The sequence below is a fragment of the Pyxicephalus adspersus genome, chromosome 9 (assembly GCF_032062135.1).
Source record: "Pyxicephalus adspersus chromosome 9, UCB_Pads_2.0, whole genome shotgun sequence".
Taxonomy (NCBI): Eukaryota; Metazoa; Chordata; class Amphibia; order Anura; family Pyxicephalidae; genus Pyxicephalus; species Pyxicephalus adspersus.
The window spans coordinates 38,800,273-38,820,256 of record NC_092866.1 but is presented as its reverse complement, the minus strand read 5'-3'; the positions used below and the strand labels follow the sequence as shown (position 1 = coordinate 38,820,256).

Genomic DNA, 19,984 nt, shown 5'->3' with positions numbered 1-19,984 from the left:
TAGTTTTGTGACCAGTTTTGTTGCATCTTTTGCAGAGAGAAAATTCTGAGGTGCATGATCTTTCTGAATGTGACTATAAGTGAATACTACCCACACTTTCTACAAAAAACTGGCATCCCAGGGTAGAACAGCAAACCTCGATCCCGTCCCAGGGCAAAAGAGGAGGGAGGGTGTTTCAAGTCTCCAATCGGCCCAAGGTTTGACTTGAGCTTTACTCTGTACTAAATAGTGCCAATCCATCACAGACATTGTAAACTTTCATGGGTTCAGATACAGAGGAATAGTAATTGTGGAGGAAGGTTCTGATGTAAGCTTCTTTTACAAACGGGTTAAGAAAGTGGTATGTTAATAACACTTCCTCCTGTGAGTGCAAAAGTACAAACTCCCAGCCTTCAAAGTTCTCATTTTCTAGCTGTTTTTTCAGATTATTGCAAGCACCCAATTCTAATAAGTGACAAAATAAAATGACCTGACCTTTGTTCTTGCAGGCAGCGGACATCCTTTTTGTTTACTTTGGGTTTTTCCACCAGGTATTGGTCCACAAGTTTTTGCAAGGGGAATGCTCCTCTTTCATTGGATTTCATGGGATTGCTTCAGGAAACACTCTGCTAATCAGCTGCAACACAGTTCCAATTCCACTCAGCTGTGCAGCCTCAGTGCAGAGGATGCCAAGAGGAAAAGCACAGCTAAGGGGAAACAAGGATGCTGCAATCCTCAGAGCACTAATCCCCAAGCCCCTGTGCTACTGCAAGCACAGCCGCTGGGGGGAATAAAAAAAAGAACGCCTCCTAACAAACTGTACATAAAAATCTTTTGGAATGAATATTGAAACATGAAGCAAATTGTGAGAATACAATTCTTTCAAAATAACGTCCTCCACCAGCTTGGTTTTGGAGAAAGTATATATTTTTCCTATATTGCCTTTGGATATGTTTGGATGTTGTTAAATCATGTTTTCACAATATTATCTTTTATGTTGTGTAAATAACAAAAATAATATTTGTTATGTAAAAAACCAGAGGACTCACCAACTTCTACTTTTACCCTAATAATATATGCATAGTTTTTAATCCTTTTGTTTCCATGTGGATTTAAGGCACAACTTTGAATAAACCTGCTTTTAATTTGGCATATATTTTTGTAATTTGTATGAATATTGACCTAAAACTTAACTTACTTACGTAATCTTACAAAAAAAAACATTTGATTTATTTTAAATTTACAAGGAAATAACACATGCATGGGTACAAAATGTTGAAAAACATATATATCACAAAATTTGGCGCCCCAATCTGGGGCGCTTCTTATGCCATAGGAATTGTAAAAACAACCTCTGTAGTTTACGCAGATATGCAGTTGGTAAAAATATGGGGACCATTTGGAATATATATAACAATCTAGGGACAATATCCATTTTTAGAGTATTTATGCGAGCAAACCAGGAAAGAGGCAGGGAGTCATATTTCTTAAGGTCGGATTGAATTCTATTATATGCTTGGGGATAATTAAGTGAGAACAAATCCGAAAGGACATATTATTGTGTATAGCGGACAGTTGGGTCGAGTTTAAGGTAATATTTAGAAGTTCGGACTTGGAGTAGTTGACCTTAAAATTGCTGAGCAATCCAAATTCAGCAAATTCCTTCAGTACCGAGGCCATCGTGACATGAGGGGATGTTATATATAGCAAAAGATCATCTGCATATAAGGAGAGTTTATAATGGGTATCTCCTATCGTGATCCCTTTAACATCCGGATTGCGACGCAAGGCCACAGCCAAATGTTCCATAACTAATGCGTAGAGCAACGGGGAAAGAGGACATCCCTGTCTCGTGCCGTTCCTAATTGGAAAAGAATCAGAGAGGGTGCCGTTAACCTGCACCCGGGCCCTTGGTGAGGAATATAAAGCCGCAATTCTAGAGACCATACTGGGGCCCAAGCCTATCTGACCTAACGCTGAATACATAAACTCCCAACAAACCCTATCAAAGGCCTTTTCAGCGTCTATGGACAGTAAACACATAGGAGTACCCGTAGACTTAGCAAATTGGGTCAGAAGGTTAGTCTTAATAGTATTATCCCTGGCTTCCCTTCCATAGATAAACCCAGTTTGATCCATATGAATTAGTGAGGGCATATGAGGAGATAATCTATTGGCAATCAATTTAGAAAAATTTTTTTGCGTCGACGTTAATCAAAGATATGGGTCTATAATTAGAGCAAACCGTATGGTCTTTGCCAGGTTTAGGAAGGACCCTAATATGAGCTTCCAAACTCTGCGGAGGGAATGGCGTATCGGCGGAGATGGACGCAAACACCTTAGTCATAAAAGGAACAAGATTAAGGGCATGTAGTTTATAGAACCGTGGGGTAAAGCCATCAGGGCCAGGGCTTTTCCCCGTCGGTGTAGCGCGTAAAACGGCAGAGACCTCCTCCTCAGAGAACGGAAACTCCAACTCCACCCCCTAATCTTGCAGGGGGGATGGACTTGCATGGACAGGGCGGATTTGATAGAGATCGGCATAGTAGGTATGAAAAGTTTGTAAGATCTCCTTAGGTATGGATGTCAAGCCGCCATTAGCGGTCCGGATAGATGGAATATAAGTAGTCAAAGTGCGAGGGTGTAAGCCCTGCGCTAACAATCGGCCACATTTATCCCCATACTGGTAAATTAATTTGCGGAAGCGATCCCGGTGGCGTTGGTATGCTAGGTCGTACAGCTTCAGAAGGTGAGTCCTAGCAGCACTCAGTTCTAAAAATACAGCTGGGGTCATGTTTTGTTTATGTAGGCGTTCCAAGGAGCGAATTTTATCACAAGTAAGTGTAATATCCTGTAGTCTGATCCTTTTAAGCCGAGTTCCTTGTTGAATTAGGACCCCTCTCTTCGCACAAAGAGAGTCCTTGAACAGGGAGTCATTACACCTCCAGGTCCATTCTCTAGGGCCCATTTGAGGCATCTGGAGTGAGAGGAGTACTGAGGAATGATTGGACCAAGGACAAGATTCTATAGAAGTAATAGGATTCCAACCAAGTACAGAGTGGCTCGCCAAAATATAATCTATACGGGAGTACATGTTGTGTGGGTAGGAGTAAAAGGTATAATCCTTGGTGGTAGGATGCAGAGTGCGCCACATATCCGCTAGTCTAAGATCGTGTAGTCTGGAACGAAGGGAGTTCAATTTAGAATAGGATACCGGGGTTTTTCCAGTGGAGGTATCAATCCGGGGATCCAGAGCACAATTCAGGTCGCCGCCCACTATGATAGATCCCTCAGCGAACCCCTTCAGAGTTGCCAGGTATTGGGTGAGAGCCACAGTGGCTTGATGATTAGGGGCATAAAAAGAGGCCAACATAAATTTCTTATCCCAAAGAGAAATTTTGAGGATCAGATATCTGCCCTGCGGATCGGAGCGGGAGTCAAGTATCTGAACAGGCAATGTTTTATGGAAAGCTATGGAAACCCCCTTAGTTCTAGACTCAGGATTGGAGCTGTGACACCAAACAGTATAAAAACGATTGCGGAGAGAGGGAATTCTAGTAGAGTGGAAATGGGTCTCCTGCAGGAGTAGGATGTGCACTCTCGCTTTATGTTGGGCATAGAGCACTTGAGAGCGCTTGTTCGGGCTATTAAAACCCTTCACATTGAGGGTGCGGATTCTCAAAACTTGTGTTGTTTCTTTTATTGAGGACATCAGGGGAAGTGGGTCAGGGGAGGGACACCAGACGGGCGAGGCGGGCTAAACCTCGACCGTGGGGTGAAAAACTAAGGCGGGATCCCAAAGATCCCAAATCACTGCTTGGAAAGGCAGTGGGCCTATGTGAGGAAAGTGTTTGTGCGCAGCGGGGGGAGGCGAGCAGACAAACAACAAATATACCAACAGGTCCCGCCTGGGGGAACCCGCAAAACCAAAAACAACATAGAAAATGAGCAATCCCTGGGCATGCGCCCAGCAAACTAAACAGTAAAATAAAATAAAGAATGAGCTATCCCTGGGCCTGCGCACAGGGTGCTAAACAGACCCCTAATCAGAATAACTAAAGTTTAGGGGATAAGTCAGAGAACATCAACATGAAATAAACAGTTCACTAAGTTCCTGCCAAAATAGTCTAAGGGAACAGGGATACAACATCCCAGGTCCCATATTAGGGCCAACTAGGGAGGCGAGAGCAGTATAGCTCGTGAGCCCCCCAGTGGGTCCAAGACATAGTTAACCACAGAATCTAGAGGGCATTCAAAAATAGCAATCCAACTAACAGCAGAATCTGCAGCAATAAACACTAGAGAAATAACCCTCAACATAGCTACCAATATATGGAAAGTCCCAACGTGGAGAAAAAACATCTTGCACAGGAACATAAAGACTCTCTTTAAAGGTGGGCCGTGCCCTCAACCAAACACGGCAAGTGGTAGAATACGTGGACATCAAAGGTAGTCCGATGATGCTAGGCAGCACAGGAACATAAAAATTCTATTCAAAGGCAGGCTGTTCTTTCGGCCAGGCACAGCAGGTGATAAAACAGGTTGAGGACGGAGGTAGACCGGTGATGTTTAGTAGCCACAAAAGGTTAGGATAACAGATCAAAATTCCAAGTACAATGGTGGAGGTGTCCTGAGATCCAATAAAAATTGTTGGCGCCGTCGATTCAACTGGCTAGGTTGCGGAAGGAGGAGGGGAAGAAAAGGGACCCCAAAGTATGTTTAGAAAGGTCAGGCAGCAATTGTATCTGTGCCCCAGCATATTCAAGGTTTGGAGATTCTCTGGCTTTTTTCATTATATCTTCCTGTTCCAAATGTTTTAATGTAATGTCAACAATTGTGTAAATAATTAATAATCATTTTACTAGAAAATATTTTGTAATTGGTACAACATTTGGATGTGAATGCGTAAAATGTCCCACTGTATTCTTTGCTTTTTATATTTTTAGTATTGTCCAAACATAAATCTGATCAATCCACTACCCAAGTCAAAAATGAGAGCATTTCAGGTGGTAAGTTGGAGGATGCACATAAAAAATAAGGACCAAGAAAAAAAGAAATTACGCAATGGACATCCCTAATTTTTTACTGTGGTCTAAATAGTAAACCCAGTTCCTATGATATGAGCTCCTCTAGAAAAAGAAAGGTGATCAGGGGGGGAAAAGTGTGGGGGGAGATAACAAACAAATGTATTAGGCATAATATTGGGGGAAGAAAAGACAATATTAATGGAAATAATTGAGGGGGGGGGGGGGGTGAGGGCTGTGACAAACGCCCACATCCCTGCACATAGACTTTCCAGCATGCTCAGTAACAGTCCACGCACCAGCAGGCTGAGAAGGGCTGTCATGGGGCAAGGTTAACCACTCTGTTACCCCTTGCCCAACACACCCTAGATGGAAGCACACACCGTTACCGTGCAGTTATGCATTCGCTTTTTTAATACTGTCTGTGTCACCCGCTGCCACTCGAGGCAGGGATGTCTCAGAAATCACAATGTTTATAGTAGCGTTTTCGGGTTAGCAAGTTACACTATTTCTACACTATTTAGAGATTCAACTAACCTTTTTTAAAGTGTTTAATAAATAAAAACATACAAAAACAGTGCATAAACAAATACAGAAAAATGAAGAATAATCAAGGAACAATAACAGAACAATAGCAGAACTATAGCACCAGTGTAAAATAAAAGGGTTGCCTTGGTCCAGGTTGCTGTGTAAAGTTATTAGTCAGAGTCACCGGGCTCCCTGCAGTGCTCAGTGTGTAAGTGCTGTTGTCCTTAGCAACAAGATGGTATCAGGGAGATCTTCCTCTGCTAGGCTTACATGGCTTTCTCTATGCCAACCACAGATGTGGGACTAATAAGACAATCCAATGACAGCAGGGTGGTGTCCACATGAATTATGATGCTTGTGGACACTTCCAAAATGCCCTTGTTCTTGCCATTAATAATATTTTATTATGTTCAGGTTTTATGAACTGCCAACCCCAGATTATTAATCAGCGCAAATTACATTTCATGGTTCACAGAGACCAAACTAGGCATGTCTGGGACTTATGGTTCACCAGTACAGGCTAAATATGGTTTCCAGGATTTCCTGAGGCCTAGATGACTAGTTCTTGGTCTCAAAATGCTCACCATAACTATCCATCTACCAATCAGCTAACTACTACTTTATATTGAATGGTATATTGGAAATATAAGTATTATTAATAAATGGATTTCATAATACAGGTCAGAGTTCAATCAGAGGCCACTCTACTAGCATTATCTGAGATACCTGGAGACACAAAACTCTAACTTTTATAATGGGTGTTGTAAACTAGTGGGTCTAGAAAGATGCTGGTTGTCAGATCTAGAAATAACTAATAAGGGGAAATTTATGACCCTGGTCTGTTGAGAGACAATTTTCAAGGACATTTTAAAAGAAGCCAACAAATAAGTTTTATAGGGGAGATCAGAAATTAATGTTATCCCCAATATCACAAGGGCCTATGCCATCCCAAAATTTTCAGTATTAATAGGTTAGAACTAAAAGGACTTGGAATTGTGAGAACTCTTTAAAAACTGTCCATGCAAACCAAGTGGATAGGTAATAGATTGAGTATTGTTATTATTATTGTATGTGGTCTAATTCTGTTATTCATAAAGATAAAGTAGTATGTCTAGGAATGACCATTCTAGCTGCTGTCAGAAAATGCTGAAACACACTCCTTATATGATTTAAGGACCTTATTGAGTAGAATTATAGTAAATGTATTAGGTTTGTATTAGGTTTGGAGGAATCTGTTAACCTATTGAAGCTGGTAAAGATATTTCCCCACAATTTATGTATAGCAGGGCATTCTTACCACGTTTACACCATGGTTCTCTTTTGGGATTGACATTATGATAGTTTGTGGGCCAATGCTGATATACAGAAATGAGAAGAGTGTGAGACACTGGGTGTCACAATGGCCCACTAGCTAGCAATCTTGGCCAGGACACAATCTCCATTGAGTTTGTATTTTTAATTTCATGTTTGTGTTCGGGTTTCCATTGAGACCTCAGATTTCCTCCCAAAACATTTAAAAGTAGTTAGTACATAGCCACCTTTCTTAAATCTTCTGTATCATATGTGGGTGTGATGTCACTGATTTCCACGTTGGGTACTTTGGAAATAGCCAAAGTCTTGCAAAAGAGACATTCTACTGCAGGTGCAAGATTTATCTGCAATCAGTAGAGCTGTTCCCTGAAGGGTGGTGACATCAATCTTGTCTGGGCACCTCAGACAGAGATAAGGAATAGGGTGTGTATAATTGTAACTTTATTCTTAATAGGTACCTTTTTCACCTATAAATAGTTGGCAATTTGGAGAAGAAGATTTAAGTAGCCTAAGATGACCTTTTTACCTATGAAATGTATATATATACTGAATATTTACACAAACTACTTAAGGAAACCAATGGACAAAAAACAGGGCAAAAGTTAACACTTTACAAGTACGTTTTGCATCATTAGGGTTACTTTTTACTATAAAACCATTTCACTTTGCTGAGTTATGAATGCAGAGTGTTTCTCAAAACAAAGCAAGGGTTAATACCCAACCTTGCACAGAGTGTGTAACTCTTGCCAGCTTTCTTGTGGTTGGCATAGTGCCATGGTTATTAATATGGTGTATGATATGAGGGAAGGTACACAGGGGACTTATTAGAATGGTTGCAGGTCGGCTTTGGGGGACCCTGGCCATGCTGTGGGCCCTGCTGGATGGGGTACAAGGAGGTGGAAAGTGTGGCAACCCCTTTATGGGCCCCCGGGGCTTCAATCCACAAAGACCGAGCCAGTGTTCTTTGCGTTGTGCCACCCTGACTTACTACAAGCTTCTTGCTGAAGAACAGAGAGGCAGTGTGCTGTTTACAGAAGCCACCACAAGTAGGGGTTGAAATGTGTTGAGTTTGTCTTTCTGCAATGTTGACTGCTTGAATAATGAATAATATACAACTAAATGATCTTTACATTAGTGATGTTTAAATTTGTATTGTTAGTGTGAAGACATTATTCCATAGTTTATGTATTATCTTTAACCAATCAATAACTTGGCACGACAATTAAAGCACATGGTGTGCAAACACTGTACCTGGATTCCTCACGAAGACAAGTCTTAAATCAAGGTAGTTGAGTTTACCAATCTTGCATTTGTATTTACTTTATTTATTTTACAATGTAGGCCTATTATTCTTAGGCATAACTCACCAAAATATGTCCAATATTTAATAAATTTATTAATAAACTTAAAATAAAAAAAATCTGGTAAAACAAGGGTACATATAAATATAGAAACATGTAATATAACTGTACAGTAGCATGTATAATATATATATATATATGTATATTTATATATATATTATATAATGATTACTTTGTATTGGATTCAATACAGTTATTTTGTATTGAATCCAATACAAAATAATTTGAATTTCCCGCTGCGCCTCCCGTGCATACCAACCCATGTACCAACGTCACCGGAGAACGTCATTGCACTCACCGGCTGGAGATCGGAAGAAGAGAACGCGGCCAGTGGATGGGCACGGACGAGCAGGATGCCAGAGGACACTGATGGGACCAGGTAAGTGTTTTTTTTAATGTTTTTAGCTACATATTGAACTATTTCACAACAATATTTGCTTTAATCTTATGTTTTCTAATAAAATCCTTAGACAGTGAAGTTTTTTTCACCACTAGGTGATTGTCTGTTAGAGAAGAAACACCTTGCAGACATTAGCTACATATACCACTTTACTGATATGTGCAAAAAAAGAAAGCAAGATCAAAAGAAAAACAAATGGGGTGATGATACACACAGACACTTTGTTTCTGCCTTGTAAACAGGTAAATCTGGAAAGCAGGTGTTTATTATTTATTTATAGCCTAATATTTGTATAAAACACCTATTAGCCAATACCCATAATCCATATCCATTGGCCATTACCCAACAGCTCCAAGTCAGTAACAATAGAATTGATCAGAAACTGATCATGCACAAGTCAACCCAGGCAGAAAGTATGTACGGTGACTCTAACTTTGACCTTAATGCTCCTCAAATATACCAAAGGGGGAGTGTATTTGGGTAAAGTTGTGCACCTGCCTGTCATATCACATACAACAAAACAGTCTATGCCTAATGGGACAGGCATGACAGTACAAGCCATTCATATGGAACAGCTTCTCTGCCCTTTACAATCCTTATCAATCATTATGGGAAGAATGAATGGAGAATGGAGAATGGAGTCCAAGAATCAACCTTGGCCCTGTTGTCATAATTCCTGCAGAATGTATTACTTATTTACTACATACACAGACAAAATATACATTTCTGAACTCCTAATCTAACACTTGTGAAAAAATATTCACTCTTTCTGCAATTACCTGTAAGTAAAGTTATATGTTTGGGCTCCATATGTAGGGCTGGATATTTGAAAAGGTCACCAGGCCATTGGCTGGGGCAGCATGGCCACTGGAGGACACTCTCAGACCTTATAATTGCACTGTATTAGCAAGTATAGTGCTCCATCTCTATCATCTTGGAGCTACTTTACCTGAAAGAACAGTGCAGCTTGGAGGATCTGTGAAAGGGAGCCTTCTGTCCTGGTGTCTTCAGATGATCACAGATACTTGAGCTAAGTTGCAGTAACTCTCCCTTCCCCAGGCTAGTCAGTGTTCCACAGTACTGGGTGTTAAAGAACAAGTGCCTGCACATTTGACAGCAGGCAGCAGTCTGCAGTTCTGAAACATTTACTGCCAACCTCTTTCATTCTTTATTGAGCTGCTGCAGCCAAGAGAAGCCACTTGTAGCTGTTTCCAGGCATGAGGAAGTGGTAAATGGTAAGAGAGAGGCAGCTGGCCTAGGGGCGAAAAAAAATATTTTATGAGGAATTTTAAACAGCATTCTGGTCATGTGTAACAAAAATATAAAAAGGACAATGGACCAGAAAAACTGATTCCTAAAGAAGATTTTACAACATAGTAATACGATAACAGATCATTTAGGTTGTGTGTAATTCCATTTGTTCTAAGTCAATTATTTTTCTGTTCTGGGCAGGATCTGAGCAACACTTCTGCTGGTTTTTGTCTCAACGATGTCAGAATGAGGAGGTTCTTGAGATGGCCTTCGTCATGGTAGATACCAACCTTCCACTCTGTCAGCTCATCATTGACCACAGTGGTTCTGGACAGCAATGGTTGAATCCAGACAGGGAAGTGCACACATTGCTGAGTCCGTTGTGTGGTCTGAGATTTGAAGTGACCTTACCATTCCAAAAAGCACAAAATGCAGCTGAATTTTGTGTGCGACCTTCATGTCCTACAGAAAACAAAGAAGCTTCCAATGCTGGGACGTCTGGACGCTGCCCCCCTTTTTTAGTCACCCTGTGGAACTAATGTCAAGGATCATCTATATGTGCTCTACAGTGAATAAAGGACAGATATGAAAAAGGAAACTGAACCAGGATCAAACAAACCAAAACTTGAATAATTGAATATGTAATCCTAAAGATGGATAAAAGAGGGATGCAGTATATCAGTTTTTATAACAAACATTTAATTTGTTTTATCTGCGCACATGTTTTATGTGTTTTGAAATCTCACGTTCCAAGCACATACGTCCTTAGACATAGATGTAATGACTACAGTCAAGTTTGTTCAAAACAGTAATTGTTTTTCTGTTGCATTTTTTAACCTAAAGTTGGACTTTTATGGGACCTTATTGGGTATGCTGTTGTAAATATCTACTGTAAATACATTGAATTAATTATGGACTACAGCACCACTCATATTGCCAACTGATAAGCTATCTATGTTTGCAACTGTTTAAATACTTGTGATAAGACACAATAGTAATATAAGTCTATAATTACAAAAACCCAAAAGTTGTCCCATTCCTTAAATGTTTTTAACATAAAAATTCCACTTGACTCTGTCAAACACATGAATGAAAATAGAGAAATACTGCTAAAATAGAAAAATACAACTATCAAAGTAGTCTTTGCTCTAGTTCACTACATGTGTTGTTGTGTGGGTTAGTTTGAACCATGACAATTAGAGAATTGGCTACAGGAGCTAATCTGTTTGATTGATGTTACATGTATATGAGGCTCAGAATCAGCCAGCAGCCAACTCAGCCTGGTGTTGCTGGTAGTTACCATGTGGGCTGACACAGAATTACCACAGGCCCAAACAGGGATAGTGAAAGAGAATATAGCTGCTTCTCGAAGGCAGGGCAAATACAACAATGCGTCAGGCAGATCCAGTGCAGTGCCAATAGTGAGGAAAGTGGGGGTCAGTTAATGTTAAGTTAGGTCAGGCAGATCCTCTAAGGCACCGATTGTTGAGATGGGGGAGCCCGATTTATCAAGACAAATTGGAAGCTCGCTCGCGTGCACATTTTTGTGATTTGGAATCGGACCCCTGAAACCTATTTATCAACCAAATTTCAGTCGTCGAGAATACGCGGGCGTATTCTCCCGGCAATTAGCAACTGAAATGATTGCGCGATTCGAGCCATGCATCTCCGCCAGCTTGACACTGGCGAGCTTGCATTAAAAGTCACTGTTCCCCTAAAAAAGCATTCTTTCAAATGGCACACATCTTTCACTTAGCCCTAAATAAAAATGTTTGTGGTGTTTAAATGTTTGAAACATATATATTAGCTTAGAAATCAGCATATTTTTAAATGACCTAATATTTTCAGGTTCGGAAAGAGTTAACTGATTTCAGCTGTTTACATAGGCTCCTACCCAAACGCCTATGATACCTGACCCAAGGATCCGCCTGGATGTTCAAGGTTTAAAAAACAAAAAAGATATATATATATATATATATATATATATATATATAAAATATAATAAAATAAGAGTTTATTAATAAAAAAAATCAAAAATTTTAAGTTACAATAAACACACACATTTAATAAATGACTTTAACAATAAAGCCTACTTTGTTTAAATTTCTTTTTTTATTGATAGCTGTTCACTGGTGTACAAATGTAAAGGATCAAATCAAGAAATGATTATGGAATGTCAAACTGTCAAAAAACAAACAGCCAAATTTCACCGACTGCGCACGTCCCAATGCCATGCAAATTCGTATCATCTGTGCGCATAGAAATGAGCATATCTAGCTGTGTTTTTTGTCTTCTTGGCGGGGGGGGGGGGGATTGTTTGGTGTCTTCTTCTAATCTATGTTGCTACATTTCATACTTTGTTTACCATTTAGCACCAATAGCTGCTTTTGTTTTTTAAACCTTGAATGTTTCAATGTCCATTTTGCTATTAAGTCTATGGTAATGTTATGTTATTGTGTTTAGCCATGTTGTTTCATTGCAATATTATTATCTTTATTACCACCTTTAAATGTTTGTGCTGCATAATTATTTGCTAATTCAGTTTTCCTCCCTTGATAGTTTCAAATTGCATATTGGTTTGGTAAATGTTTTTTAAAGGGAACATTTCTTGGGCCATTTTTTTAACTATTTTGGCTTTATATGGAAGTGTGGGTTTACATGTGTTTGTTGTTTTATTTTTTTCTTTTGTCATGTCAATTTAGTGCTGTCTGTGTGGTATATTTTAATGTGATCTTTTCGAAAATGATTTTTTTTTTTTAAAAAAGATGTTCGAAGAATGTTGTAGTTGTTGTTTGTAATTTTTTGTTTTGTTTTTATGTGATCTCCTTTACAATCTCCCAGGATCTTTTAACATTGAGTGATCCAACAGACCTACAATTTAACAATTCAAAAACAGCACAATTGTCTTTTAAAACTTAGTTGTTTGATGCACATCGTTGTGCGCCAAACTCCAGGAGTCTGCTGTGCATTGTTGTGCACCAATGTGGACTTGCTATGTGTGCATGAACTGTGTTTTATCAGTTGAAAAATGCACTGCCCTCTTTTGCAGAGAAGGATCCTCATTCAGGTAAATTTTTCTTTTTAGGTGTATATTCTTTGTTTGCCTTCATGTGCACTCGTTTATGTATACATACATGCATATATGTATGTATACATTTATATGTGTGTACATATACATAGAAAAGAGAAGTTATAGGAAGAAATAGGAACAGAGGCTTTTTTGGCATATTACTTAACATGCTTCAAATTGCAAAGATTGCCTATTTGTTCCTATGATTTCTGATGTCATTGGCTTGGCTCAAAGCAACATTCATGGATGATATAACTTCTGGTTAAAGCAGGAATCCACCTTTATGTGCTTCCACCACCAAGCTGAGGTGAGTAAGTCAGTATATAGTGTGCCAAGGTCTAAAATGGCATTCAAACCTGCATATACACATTGAAAGGCTGGAAAAGCAAGAAAGTATGTTTGGCACAAAGTGTATTTGTGAGTATGCATCTCAGCTGCACTTCTCTGTGTTTCAAATGAAGCTAACACAAACGTGGGTGCTGTTTAGTTGCTTTCAATAGAAAGCTATGAAAGTGTGTCTCATTGGCTTTAGAAATGTAACTTGGGCTGTATCCAGCAGAGGGTAGAGGCACTCCTTACTGTGTCACCTAGAGACAGATTGGTTGCCAGGACATAGACAAGGGTCACAAACAACAGAAACATGAAGGGTGCTAGTAAAAAAGGAAAGGTGCGAAGGGGCGTACAAGTAGCACCTAAAGGTGCTGAAGAGACAGAGAACTGTGCTAAAGAAGAAGGTATGACGAACTGTGGGGAGAGACAAATGACTTTTATCAATCCAAAATTTTTACAGAGAATAGGTGCAGTCCGGATTTGGGTAAATGTGTAACACCGGATACGAAAATAAGTTTGAAATGATATCTAATTCAAAAGTTTTAGTTTTTTTGTCTGTTTTGTGTTATGTGTACTCAAACATTGTTGTTACCAATGAACCGTCATCGAAGACAACAAGGTCTGAGGCATCATCAAATGCTACATCCCACATTTATTTTTAGTTTAATCCCACATTTACTTTTAGTTTAATTTTAAAGGAGCACTTTACTGAGCACTAGTGTTTTGGCTCAGGGCAATTTTTGCGCTCTCCTTTTGTTAGGTGTAAGAGAAAGGCCAGAGAGTGGGAGCCTCTCATCTTTCAGTGTCATCACAGTCATCTGGGCCAAACTGACAGCCCAGCTTTGCTGATTGCACTGACAGTAATTCTAATATACAAAATTCACCATATCAAGCTGTCAAATAAAAGAGGAGCTCTGCTGGTTTTATTGAAAGAACTGCTGTGCCTTTGTAGTCTGCAGGACTGGGCATTTATGTAACAAGCTTAATCCCTCAATAATCCTTTTTTTTTAATCTAACAAGTTTTGAATAACTTCATTATCCTTTTCTACAACATTTGTGATCAGTTTTACTTTAGGGATGCAGATTTATTAGTTTGGGATAGGCTCATTATAATTATTTACTTCAAAACGCATGGTCTGACAACAATTAGCTGCAAATGTGGCCATAAATGATGAACACCTGTCACATACAAAGTAATTCACAGAAAAAATAAATCCCTGTTTGATTATTAACATACATTGGAAATGTAGTCAAATTTTCTGTCACCAGTAACATACCAAACTATTTCTCAAGTGGAGGAATAGCATATCATATCATATGTAATATGGTCATGTAAGTTCCTATTTCCCATTATTTACTATATGTTTTTTATTTTAAGGTGATAAAAAGTCAGTTAAGAATGATGAACCTCCTGTACGTTCAGAAAACAAAGTGAGTTGTCAGTCACTTCCCAAAGCACAGAGCTTACAGCAGTTAAGGCATATTGTAATGGTAACCCTTATTGTTTTTTTAGGAGGATGTAATGGTATTTGAGGGCCTTTGTGAACGAATGCTGTCAGCTTTGTGCCTTTTAAAGACCAGTGTATCAGAGGTGAGTAAAAAAAGATATGGTCCTCATGCAGAAAAATAAATTTACTGTCACAGTATTGTTTGTAATAACCAACCATGGCAGGGTGGTATATTAAAAAATCCTGTTTCTGTTATAATTATAATCACATTTTTTCCTGCTTTTCAAATTTTGAGGACTATTGAATGTATTCCATGCTTAAGGACTGATGCAGCAAACTTTTTTTTTTTGTTGTCACCAGGTTCTTGATACAAAAGATGAGTTAATCCTACACAATGTGCCCAGCTGTGTCCAAGCCCAGATGTCACTGTCCACATCAAGGCTATTTAGAAGGTGCAATTATATTAATTGACAAATTATTCAGAATTATAAGCATTGTCTACCCTTAGACTGATATTTGACTTTTAGGAGGTTTCAAGCAAAGGATTTATTGATTCAACCCACCTGCAATCTTAACTGAGTTTTAATGAAGACCACAGACTTCTTAAATATCCGTATCACATATTTCAGAAGTATCTATAAAGGTGCAAAATCTTGCACTATTTCTAAGTGAGAGACCTTCCACCTCCAGGGATAGATGATCAGACTTGGTGGAGAGCCCTTAGTAATTGAGAGAGAGGCACTAATAATAATTTAGCTAATAGAGCTAGCTAAATGGTTTAGAGCATTTTTTTCTGCACAGTATACATACAGGGAGCTTTACATTTTGTCTGAGACTACCTTAAACAGTTGGGGGACTACTCAGTGACTAGCAACTGTTGGGATAGAGCACACTTTGGGCAGGTCCATTAAAAATGCAACAAAATAAACTGGTCAGTATGTAATAGTGTCCCTTACATTGCATGTCAGTAAGTTGAAAATTGCCACCGATGCAACCTTATGGGTGCAGTCTGTAAAATGTATGCATCACAGTGTATAGCTTGTAGCGTGGCACCTTTCTCTCTTTACTTTATACAAAATAGGTCCTGGGGAGTACAATATGTCCCATTGTTGTTATTGACTGCAATATTAACTCACAAGACTGGTGTCAGAAATAGCAATAATACCCCCCAGGATCAATGTCAGTGGTAGGAATATTAACGCCAATCTTCATGTCAGTGACTGCAATAATAACCCCCAAGATTGGTACCAAGTACACTGATTTTTGATCAAAGGTCTGGCTGCAGGTGGCTGGCCAGCACATCTAGTTCCCCTTTTATCGGCTTAGTCATAGAGGTGGGCACCCTCTATAGTTCAACCCATAGGAGGGTTGAAACATGTCAAAGGGGCTAAGCAATATGTGGAGATCTGACAAGTGGAAAAAGTGACCATCTGTAAATGTTTTACAGCAGCAGTTCCAATAAAGCAGATTTTTGGATTTTGCCTTGGAGTGTGGCAATTGTGATTGTTACAGCGTACCTTTCTCCAATCAAACGCTCCTATAATGCATGCTAATTATCACATAATAATGGTACCATAATGTTTCATTCTTTTCTAAAGCTTGACAGATCTGTATGTCCCTAGCACTGAACTTGTCCGTCTGGTCCGTTTGTTTGGACCTCAGTGGGAGCAGAAACGAATGATCCTCAAGCAGCTGCAAGAAGAACATGAAAGGTGAGAGGATGGGGGGGGGGGGGACAGAAGTTTGGTTATTTTAAATTAGCAAAGTATCCACAGGGAGCTGTATCATGTAAAATATTGGTTAAAGGCAATTTTCTTTTTCAGTTCTGTACACTTACGCAATCAGAGTGATGTAAAATGAACATGTTGATACAAATCCACTGTGAATAATATATATATTATATTATATTACAGAGAATCTTTTTGTAGCACAAGGTGCATTGACTTGGTGCAAGGTATGATCCATAGAAAACAATAATGTCTGTAATATTTGTAGTCAGATTTGTTTACATCCTTTCTGTGTCAGTGTAAATAGCCCTACCACACATTTATGTAAGGTGGTCAGTTGGACTGAAAGCTAAATCAAGTTTTTGTGACAAACCCACAAACCCACATAAACACAGGGAAATATGCTAACGCAATGCAGATGGTTTTTGGTAAGGTTTAAAGCAAGACCAGTAAGGTCTACAGCCCTGCACTTTGTATTAAAACCAAGGGCAGGTTAGATACATACTTTATGCTCTGGCATATTTTACTTTTTTATGTGGATTGTTTACAGGCTCCAGAGGCTCCTTTCTTTGGCTCTTCAACGGATACAACATTTGGAAACTCAGGTGAGCTGAAAAGGGAAAACTTTGCAGTTATAAAGAGATATTGCTTAGAAATTATTATCATAATCACACGGTTTTATACTTGGACTGCTCTTCGTATTTTACCACTTGAGCTCCAGAAGAACATAATAATAATACATTAAATGTTAGTTTTTTGAACATAGCAGTCACCTAGGTATTCATGTTTCCTTTTCCATGCTATACTGCACTCATGTATGTCCTCTGTCCAGTTTTTTTACTTGGTTATTCTGTTATTCCCAAACAGCTGGACTCCCTGGGTTTGACTGCTATCTCAATCTGCTTTTTCTGCCCTGACCCTAGATGCTCAGCTTATGTAACTTTAGATAATGACCTTGGCTTTCAGCTCAACTACTCCAATCCCCTCACTTTCATTTGGAAACGCTAAATATTTTGAATGCTACATATAATGTCCAGGATGGCTTGCGTCTATAGACTTGAATGAGTGCTGCTAACATCCCCAACAACCCCCCTCTGGCATTGTCATTTCCCACTTTAGCTTGGTTCCCAGTAAACACACTGTGTGCAAATTACAGATTTACTTTTAGCTAGGAGACCTTGTACATACTGCACATTATAATCACATTATAATTCACCTACTTGTTATCTTATTAGTTGCACAAAGACTCTGAATCACAACATTACAAGAACTGGGAGAAGCTGTTTGTTAGGCTAATGGTAAGTATGTTTTTACATTTCAAATTTAGTGAGTGAGTGCTTCTAATTCCTCAGTGTTAGTTTTCATGATGCCTGACATAAATATTTAGTTTTCTATTTGTGAATGTTTTTTGCTCGTTTTTAGATTTACATGTTTTTCTAATCGCACCCTATGTGGTAAATGTGTGAATCCTTAATCTTTGAAGTTTTTTTAGTGTTTTTTAATTTAAGTGATTGTCTGTTATTGTACAGTGTAAGAGTATTCTCGTTGTACCCTTTCAGGCATCTTGCAGATTGCCTAAGTGACCTATAGATAGACACAAGGAGAAATGGAGGATGTACCAAGTGTAAATGAAAAAGGGGGGATGGAAAAGGGGGGGAGGAAAAGAAAAGAATGAAGGATAGATTAGTTCTTCTATTCTTTGTGTATAGTTTAATTCACATCAGGCTCCCTTTAGTCATGCAGAGAAGTGTCTTTATCAGCATCCCTTGCATTTACTCGGAGGCTGTCCACTGATCTTGGCTGTCCCTGCACCAAAGCCCTCTGTTTCGCTTGCTCCTGGTGAGCAAAATAGTCCAGTGGCCACCAGGACCACCTGCCCATCACCCATTGCAGGGTACTCTGGTGAAGACCAGGAGCCCCAGGTAATCCTGGTCACCTGCCAGTGAGCGCAGCCCTAACATATGCACATGAAGAGAGTAGGAGGATTACGTTATTCTTATTATTTCACAGTATTTATATAGTGCCAACATATTACACAGCGTTTTACAAAGTTCGTGGTCATGTTACTAGCTGTCCCTCAAAGGGGCTCACAATCTAATGTCCCCACCATAGTCATATGTCTCTAATACAGTCTAAGGTAAATTTTGGGGGGAAACCAAATATCCTAACTGTATGTTGTTTGGAATGTGGGAGGAAAACAGAGTACCCGGAAAAAACCCATGCAAACACAGGGAGAACCTGCAAATTCCATACAGATAGTGTCCTGGCCAAGATTTGAACCTGGGATCTAGTGCTGCAAAGGCCAGAGTTCTAACCACTGAGACACTGTGCTGTTTTTCAAAATATTGTGACATCAGCCCTGGCAAGTGCTAGAATGTGTTGTATGACTTCCAGCTGTATGGGATGAAAAAGTAGCTCAGTGAGGGAGGGAATAAAAGAACATACTGTGGAAGAGACAGGAAAAATAGAGCGAGTATGTAAAGCAGAGTACAGGGGCTATGAATTTGAATCATGCAAAATGCAAGGGTCAGAGTATGTAACATTTGGATTGAATGGTCAGTTATGTGTACTACTACAAGTTTAAAGTCCCAGAATAGAAAAATGTATTAGTTACAAATGCAGTGTTCAGCTTAAAAACATAAAGCCTTCATCCTCATAATTTACTTATGTTTTTATTTATTTTCTCAGCGTATGGGACCAGAATCGGCCTTGCTTGAAATGTCACATGACTTGGATATCAAAAGGTAACATAAGGCATTTGTCCTCAATCATAGGGCCTGATTTATTAAATCTCCCCAATACTGGAGAGGATACACTTTCATCAATAAAGTTTGGTGATCCAACAAACCTGGAATAGATCTGGTCAAGGGTTGAAAACATTTGTTAACAAGTATCAAATGACTTTTAAGAAACCCATTCCAGGTTTGCTGAATCACCAAGCGTCACTGATGAAAGTGTATCCTCTCCAGCTTTGGAGAGCTTTAATAAATCAGGTCCATTGTGTACATTGGATTATCTATATCAAGCATAGGCAGACCTATATCTTTCATTTATACAATATACCTGCCACTTTTATTTTTAAGGATATGCTGTAAAGAAAAATGTTTTTGAGCATTTTTAAATGAAAGTGTAAAGTGAACCTATTCTTGTTTTAAAATGGACCTATTCTTGTTTTCCATGTTGTCATTAGAACACTAAATGAATAATTTGTCAGTATGTAAAAATTCACCCATTGTCACTCAGACTAATGTCACTGTGTAGAATATCAAAGTGACTCTCATACTAATCTACCAATATTTCAATAAAGTATACATACATGATACATCCGTAATTGACTACAGTAGTTATCTAATATCTGTCGCCTGGTCTGTTATCTGTCACCAACTGATTGCAATGCAACTTTGAGAACTTGTATTCATTTGTTAAGGTGCATTGAATTAGAGAATCTATTCAAAAGAATGGAATGTGATGCACCTGAAAACTGGTGGCATGCTATGTTTTGCAGGGCACTGGTGATACATTGCTTTATCTGTATGTTGTGTTCCCAAGAGTAGG

The 19,984-nt window shown here is 39.0% G+C and overlaps 1 protein-coding gene across 5 annotated transcripts in view; it reads left to right on the top strand.

Moving 5' to 3' along the window:
• The window catches only part of LOC140337800 (uncharacterized), a 35,826-nt gene that overhangs the window by 14,887 nt on the left and 955 nt on the right, over window positions 1-19,984 (top strand). The window contains exons 1-9 of one of the 5 annotated variants that reach the window (XM_072421612.1): window positions 7,750-7,888; window positions 10,056-10,722; window positions 14,633-14,685; window positions 14,768-14,845; window positions 15,063-15,154; window positions 16,301-16,414; window positions 16,980-17,034; window positions 17,665-17,727; window positions 19,118-19,173. In XM_072421612.1, the coding sequence (XP_072277713.1) occupies window positions 10,635-10,722; window positions 14,633-14,685; window positions 14,768-14,845; window positions 15,063-15,154; window positions 16,301-16,414; window positions 16,980-17,034; window positions 17,665-17,727; window positions 19,118-19,173 (599 nt within the window). In that variant the 5' untranslated portion in view covers window positions 7,750-7,888; window positions 10,056-10,634. Of the gene's footprint in view, window positions 1-7,689; window positions 7,889-10,055; window positions 10,723-12,860; window positions 13,659-14,632; window positions 14,686-14,767; window positions 14,846-15,062; window positions 15,155-16,300; window positions 16,415-16,979; window positions 17,035-17,664; window positions 17,728-19,117; window positions 19,174-19,984 lie in introns of those variants that run through there. The other 4 variants (XM_072421613.1, XM_072421610.1, XM_072421609.1 and 1 more) reach the window with 4 other exon arrangements.